We start from the raw sequence: 8,111 nt of genomic DNA on the forward strand, positions 1-8,111 counted from the left end.
TTTTATTAGCTTTCCTTTTTCAATTTATTTGTGCCGGTCAAAACTGCTCTTGACTACTCTATGTAAATAATAATACTCTTGCAGGTTGATTCTATAAGTTGACATAACATTCAGTTTTGTTGATTTTAACTTTTCTTTTTTCAATTTATTCGTCAGTTATATTCTTCACTACTCTATTATAAATAAGATTGTAAATCCTCGTTTGGCAATAAAAAATACTCCATTATATTCTGCTCCTTCAGAAAATTTGAATCTCCTAATACTTTGGAAAGTGGAAAATGTCATTTCTGAAAGGGTAACAAAAGAGAAGATAAGCAATTCCAGGAAAGGCATCTCTTGAAAAATTCATTGAAAAACATCGCTCATAGTCTTAAAGACGTTGCAACGCAAATCATTTGAGGGTCCAGGAGGAACTCATTCCACTTTGGCGGCGGTGTAAACTAAATCGCGCTGAAATATAGTCATGCAGAGGTGTTTGTGAACCCAAAAGCAATCGCTAGATTTTTACTATGATTGGTAAGATAGCAATCCTTCTTACCCATTCCAACTATCTGAAGCATATACTTCGTATCAGGCATGTACCCTGCTTCCTCGATTTCTTCTGTCAATCTTTCCATCTTCACGTGCATTTCATCCATTTGCAGCATCGAGGGGTCCCCCAACCATAAAGAGATGCGACTTGCCATTCACTTCATTCCAGCTGTACCCTGCCGCCCTTCTAACCCTCCGATCATTAATCAGTTTCCTCACTTCTGCTACTTCATCCAGTATGCTAAATCCAACATAGTTACTAGATAGCATCCCAAATGATATATCAGCTTGTGGATCCAACTCAAAGATGTGTTGTGCCATTGGAGCTCCAAACTCTGGATTGCCAAGGATTGTGCAGGCACCAGGTAAGGTCGGCCACACAACTATATCAAGAGAAAATGGCATTTCCTTGATTAGAGTTTCTGCATCAGTCAGTTGTCCTGCCCAGGAAAGAAGGCCAACCATGCAATTACAGTAATTTATTCTTGGTGTGACTCCATAATCTCCATCCATAGAAGTAAAATATGCATAACCTATATATACTATACCAACAGAAAGCACAGAATTAAAGGTTACATAATCTCACATTTGGTCAAACAACGCAAACACATTCATGCCATGCTCATGCTGGGTATAAACCACAATTATAATTTTCCATGAGAACAGATTAGGTTCAAGCAACTTATCAAAATCCAAGCATGAATATCCTATGCTATCACATTTTTGCAGATATATCTACAAGGTAACTGCTCACAGATAACATTGAATACAATCCCGCACAAATTGCATGAGCATGAATCTACTTACCTTGTTCCGAAGCTGCTGAAATCGAACAAGCCCTGGTCAAAGCTAAAGGGTGCCCATTCATCCTCTTGACTTCTCCCTTCTTCAGACAAACGAATCCCACATCCCTGTGACTTTTCCATGGCACCTCGACGCACTGGGGCATTTTCTCAAACAGATTGCGTACATCCTTCCTCTTTCCCCGGTTCGCATGCATGTCCGCTACAGCGCTTGTTATAAAGACCTCGCCTTCTAATCCGATTTTTACATCACGGGCGAGAGTCTGTTCGCCTTTTTCAGCAGCTTCTATACCGGAACAGGCTTTCAAGCCAATTCCGATGGTGAAGTATTTTCGCGCTGGTCTTCTCGTAGTGTATTTTCGCGCTGGTCTTCTCGGATTGTAACTTCGCGCTGGTCTTCTCGTATTATAACTTCGCGCCGGTCTTCTCTGTTCCATCTGTTGGGAGTGTTTGGAGGTCTTCTGTTAGCGTCCGAACTGGGCATACACTGCATTCATTCCAATCCATGAGACATTTTGTCAAGCAGTTAGTGTGCATCCTCCAAACTATTGCATTTGGCATTCATCGTTGAGAAACTTTTATTTTTTCAAAAACATTTTTACCTGATATGCAGTCTTGATAAGGAATGCGTGTATGAGTCTTCCTAGATGTATGTCTTTGGTCTCGGTGGCTCTTTTCAACAGGGCAGTGACCTTATAACTGTCCATCACCAACTCAGTACGCTCGCGGAAGCAAGATTCGCTTCAAGATGATGTTGCAGCCCTGGCCATCACTAAACTAGGGTAAAGAAAAGGCCAAATGAATCGCGCTGAAAAATACTTACGCACTTTCCCCTCTTTCCTTTCCTTGTAAGAAGTGAGCGCATGCAATAAAGGTGAGGGAATAAATTTATTGTTTTACAGGCGGAGGACGAGGACGATAACTGGTGTAGAATTGCAGAGCAATGCAAGCGACAGTTCAGCTCTTAATTCAATTTTGTCCCTGTAACTATTTCAATTTATTCTAACCAGATTGTTCTGGAGTCTCTGTATTTTTCTATTTTTGCCCCCAATTTTACAATTGAGAAAAAATAACATTATATGATTTATAATACCGGAAGACATCCACAATTTCTTTAATTCAATTTTTTCCTTGCTCAATATAGGGTTTAGGGTAAGATTGTTTGTGATGTTCTTATATTTTTCTATTGTTACTTTACATAATAGAATAAATGTATTAGCATGTGTTTAATTGTTTATATATCTTATATTTAAAGTTCAGATTTTAAAATTTATAGGTCAAATTAGTGTTTTATAATATTTTTCAAATAATTTAGACATTAAATAGGCGTATAGTAATCTTGGAGTATATTCATTTTAGTTCTAGATTTATTCAAGATTTGACTTTACTACAAAATATCAATATAAATTATATGGAAATAATTTTTATTTAGTACATTTTTTAAACACCGAAATATATTATTATGTAGGAGCATTATTTATTTTGCAATTAAAGGGTATAAAATCAAAACTTATCATTATTCTTTCATTGAAAGATTGTATGTATAATAAGACTAAGTTAAAGTATACGACCAAATTTTCAAAAAAGAAATTGGCAACATCAAGAATAAATGAATAGGTGGCCATCAAAAAAGGAAACAACTACAACACCATGAAAACATGACCTCGCAAGGGAAACATTGATCAAGTTACCAATTCAACATAAGTAAAAAGAAACAATAACAATCAAGTTACAAAAGCAACTCTAGGGTTAGGTGGGAGGTCTTGACCATCTAGGTTATCCCACTTACCACCTAGCAAATCCCTACCTTCCTCCAAGTGTTCCCAACCAATGAAAGCATCATTATCACCATTCTCACAATCCTACTACAATTGCTTTTATGTACAGTCCTTAATAGATATATAACAAGAGCCAACCATGGAAATTTTCCAATTAGGAGAGGACCATCCACACTAAGAGGACATAGAAGAGTGATGCAAAGGAGACCACCACCCTAGTGCCCTAAAGTCAAAAATGATGGTGGGTTTCAATAAGGATGGTGCTAGATTGATAGTAGTATGGAAGGAGTGGTAGCTCATTGATGGCTAATGGTTAGATTACTAATCTCTTAGCGAGGGATTTCACAAAGGAAGGAATAGAAGGAAGAAATTTTGCCACTGTGCAAGATGTATTCCTTCAATGATGAAGAAGGGTTTGTAGATGTTGGACCTTTAATGTCACTTTGTTGGACTATACTTGTATCTACATGAGCATATTAGATATCACAAGCAATTTGGAGTTAATAACAAAGTATCCATAGGAAAATCAACAAAATATAGAACCTCTATCTTCCCAAAAAGAAAAAAATGTATGTTAAAGTATACCATAGTTAGCACAAGTACACAAAAAAATGTGGTTCCATCCTCTCAAGGAGGATATTATTCCAAGGAAATGGTTCAAACATTAGAATCCAAAAAAAATCATGTACCTAGTATCACACATTTTATGAACACAATACTAGAAAAGGTAAAGATGGATTTTTGGTTACCCACAAAATGGACATCCTAGATTGGATAAGTCAACATGAATCAATTGATTGCCAATAGGAAGGCCATGGGACAACAAACACTAGACAAAATAAGTAACTTTGACCTCCATAGCCACTCTCAAACAATGTTATTATACTAACCCGAGATAAAAGTAAAGATGATACTTATCATTTGGATTGTGCACCATGGGAAGATGAGGTGAAATCAATCTATATATATTCCTGGGATTATAATTAAGGAAAGGAGTACTAACATGTCATTTTTATTCCTTCCACCAAGGCTTATAAGAAAGCATACAAACTTTGTACAAGTACTGTGAAGATACAATATCAATCATCACCGAGATACTACCATCCTTTAATTTTAGTAGTTACTTATGTATCTAAGGGAGTGATGTAGAATTATTAGGTCTTTGCTTCTATCAAAAATATTTTTTATTAGGTTGTAGGGGTATAATGTGTTGGAGAAAACCCTCCTAATATGATTTAATATTTCCATGTGACCAATCAAATAATCCTTTGAATTACCTCATAAATCTAACCAAAAATTACCCTTTTTGCAAGCATCATTTTCTTCCCGATATAAATTATTTTAGGTGAAACATCAATTGCCAAGTTAACCTCTTATACATCCTCTTCTTAAACTAGTTTGTATTTTGATTTACAATAATTTGTGCCGTCAAACATAATTTAAAAACAACCATTCCTTTTAGGGGGGTAGTATTGGTTTTTATTACATTATCTTATTCCAAAACAAACTTTCTCTCCTATCTTCCATTTCCACCATGAGTTATCATCAAACTTATCCATGTTGTTCATAAAATCTAAATATCTAGTATTCATTATCAAAGACCTACCAATCATATGTATTATAGTATAGGCTTGTGAGCACTTCTATATTATAATAAAGGCACTATGGAGAAGCCAACTGGACATCAAATTTAGATGTTGTAACTACCAAATAATCAACTATGGTATTTTTTTATCTACCAATCCAATTAATTTCAATTATTTCAAATAGCTCCAAGGTGTCCCAAACTATATAGTAATACATCTTGAGTATTTTCTCCTTTTCCACATATCTACCTTTCACCTAAGAAAACACCAATTTAGAATCACATAAGATCTTCAACCATCTTACCCCATAGTTATGCACAATTTTCAAACCCAACACAAAAGCTTCATAATCTACAATGTTATTATTGCACTAGAAACATAACTTGAAAGAGAACTTAAAACTTCTACTACTTTTTGAGATCAGAGCAACACCCATACTTGAGCCATCCATTAAGCATGTGTCATCAAAGAACATAATACATGATTTATTTAATTCATAAATGGGATTATGATAGGGAGAAAGACTAATTGTGTCGTGGTTATGATCATTGCAAAATTAGACAAGTTAGTTGAGTCCAAGCTCTAAATATAGCACCTCAATTGTAGCCTTGTCAAAACATTTAATATTTTACGTCATCTTATTATCTCAATGTAATTTGACTTCCTTATCATGTAGATGAATGATGGCACCGGGCATTGTCATTTAAATAAATTCCCACCAACAGATACCATCCATTTTCTAAACAACAACACACCCCATTTAGCATGATAATAGATATTAATTATATCTAGTAGGAAAGGCTTTTTTGGGTATGTGGTAAGTCATAATTCTACATGTTTTATAATTTTACCTCCTAGGAATACCTGATAACTTGGCATTTACTATAAGTTTAATAACCTATAAATCTAAATCATTCATATCTTCGAGAAACGTCACATTCTTTGAGGCCCTAAAATCCAACATACAATTATGGACCAACCACCTAGTTATCATTAAAGAGGTATAAAAAGGTTAATATTTTATTAGGTGTCTATAAAGGAAGATTCTAGATATACCTTAGGCACATTTTGGGTATTTACTTAAGTAGTAACATCAATAAGAATATAAGTTGGCAAATAAATATCATGTGGTAGTAACATGACCTAGTGTCATCTTTCTATGTTTTGGGTCTTGAGGAGTTTACCTATAAGAATATTTAAATCCTAACTCAATTCATTACTTCAGATATTTATGTGGGTTTATAATTAGGCAAGAGGCTTGAATATGGTACGGTAACACCACATGCCATACAAATAAAACATATAATTTGGCTACAAGTAGTCTAAATACCCTCACCTTTTACTCCATCTTGGTCTTTTTTGGCTCTTTTTTCTCTCAATGTGGTTCACTCTAAGCTTTTTCTAGTTTTTTGGTTTGTATATCATTGGATTTTCAAAATTACTCACTATACAACCCTCTTAGTTTTTGACACATACTTCTTTTGAGTCACTAGATCATGATAAGAGCTTTCCTTTTATTTTAGCATCCTTCCTTACAAAAATGACATCTTTGATGTTTTTTTATTGACTTATGCATGGAATTGTTTACTTGTGTGGTATACGAATGTACCATAAATACAATCTATTGTTTGTACCTTTTGATTTATCAACTAGTAACCAATTTGAACCTACATTACTACAACATTTGCATATGTCAGAGCATAGTAAATCCTCTTAAAAATTCATTATTCAATCCACAACATATCGAGAGTATATTTATTAGGTTAGCTAGTATTTCCTTATTTTTGAATCATTATCTTATCATTTTGTATTGGTATATGAAAATAATCTATATTATAAGGTCTCTTATAAAACCTATGCCCTTCATAAGAATATGGCAAGGTAGCACTGCTAGGGGGTAGACCCTTTTTATTTCTTTCCACCTTAAAGTACAAATCCTTCATTTCTCCCATTAACTTATCTGGCTTATCTTCAACAAAGAGGTGCTTTCTAAAAGCAACTTTGTCCAGTTATAGTATCTCCATGTCTACTTTCTTGATGTACTTTCGTAATGCCTACATATTACTTTCAAGATCATGGTAGTATGAGCCTCTTTTTAAGGTTATGGACTCTTATCTCTAAGAAAATATTCATTCCTATCATTAAATACTCCACAATATAAGACCAAGCACATTGACTCTTTGGCCTTAGATTAGTTTAAAATTTTCTCATGGTCATGATGAATCTACTATTGGAGTCCACCAATTCCTCATTTTGTCCCTTCTAAATTTATAGTAATTGTTAGTATTTAGATGACATCAACCTTGTAAAATCTTGTGTTAATTATTTTCCTACTGTTATTTGTAAATTACATATAAGAGAAAACCATTTCCCCAACAACACTAAAAGAGCTCATGTAAAGAAGAAGTTATAGTTATCATTTGGACTTTGGGAAAAAGACAAAATAGTTAGGCATTCCATTTCAAATATTTTATTTTCAAGTTTTTGGACATATGTAAGGTTTTTTAAGTGCACGTATGACAATTATGACAAATGTCATGGGTTATCATGAGTCCCTATGAGTGCATTTATGACAAAAGATTTCTATATTGGCTCAATTTGGTGATATGCCTTATGACAACTGTAAGATCATTTGTAAGTGGCTATTTTGAGCTACATGCGTGATTCTAAGATGATGTGTCATATGGATATTTACCATGGTATCTTGGAACCTTGTTTTGACCCAGGGTAATGTTCTATAGTGGTATTTTGGGCCTCTATAAGTCTATATATTGAGGGTTTGAGATGGAGAAATCATGGGAGTTAATTTGTGTAGACCGGTAATGTTGGATTGAATGTTGAAGAGGAGAAGGAAGTAAAGATTGTATGATAATTTACAAACATTGGCCTCTCTTCTTGGTGGAGGTTTTTCTCAAAAGGGTTTCTCCATGTAAATCTTATGTTGTGAGGTGTTCTTCTTATGTTGATGATTTATACTTCCTTATTGTTGCTATCTTATGGTGAAGTAATTTTCATTTCCTTGATGTTTTATGTTCATCTAAGGTGGGTTTATTAAACATGTTAAAGTGATAGTTTTTGACATAACAAAGAAGATAAACATCTCAATGGTTTTTCGTATTAAGTCAACTTAATTTTAAGATTTGCAAACAATCACATATTTTTATTTGGTATAGTCTAAGCATTGAATCCCATCAATGTTTTTATTGGATTAGATATTTTTGACAATTTGTAAACACTAATTCATGGATTTTAAAATTGGGGTAAATCCTATCTCCATATAGAAGTCTAAATACTTGAACAAATTTCACCCATGAATTTTTATTACCATTAAGTAAGTTATGCTACCATTTTTTTATACTTTCCTCCAAGGATCGAAGAAATAGTTTCATCATCACATTTCTATTTTTATTCTC

General features: G+C 34.0%; 1 protein-coding gene across 2 annotated transcripts; it reads right to left on the reverse strand.

Annotated features, from left to right (window-relative positions):
• Positions 1-201: 201 nt before the first annotated feature.
• Positions 202-2,457, reverse strand: LOC131031025 (pentatricopeptide repeat-containing protein At4g02750). 2 transcript variants are annotated; one of them, XM_057962030.2, is made up of 3 exons: positions 1,937-2,457; positions 1,339-1,821; positions 202-1,073 (listed from the first exon to the last, which is right to left on the reverse strand). In XM_057962030.2, exons 2-3 carry the CDS (start codon positions 1,769-1,771, stop codon positions 631-633), a joined length of 876 nt encoding a protein of 291 aa, XP_057818013.2. In that variant the 5' UTR covers positions 1,772-1,821; positions 1,937-2,457; the 3' UTR covers positions 202-630. The 2 variants fall into 2 exon arrangements, with proteins under 2 accessions (XP_057818013.2, XP_057818014.2); XM_057962031.2 differs by having other exon boundaries at positions 202-971; positions 1,937-2,454.
• Positions 2,458-8,111: the final 5,654 nt, after the last annotated feature.

The sequence above is a fragment of the Cryptomeria japonica genome, chromosome 3, assembly GCF_030272615.1.
Source record: "Cryptomeria japonica chromosome 3, Sugi_1.0, whole genome shotgun sequence".
NCBI lineage: Eukaryota > Viridiplantae > Streptophyta > Pinopsida > Cupressales > Cupressaceae > Cryptomeria > Cryptomeria japonica.

Coding starts and splice junctions, on each gene's coding strand:
- LOC131031025 (XM_057962030.2), bottom strand. CDS start 1,771: ATGGAACAGAGAAGACCGGCGCGAAGTTATAATACGAGAAGACCAGCG. Junction 1,074..1,338: donor TTCAGCAGCTTCGGAACAAG/GTAAGTAGATTC, acceptor CTGTTGGTATAG/TATATATAGGTTATGCATAT.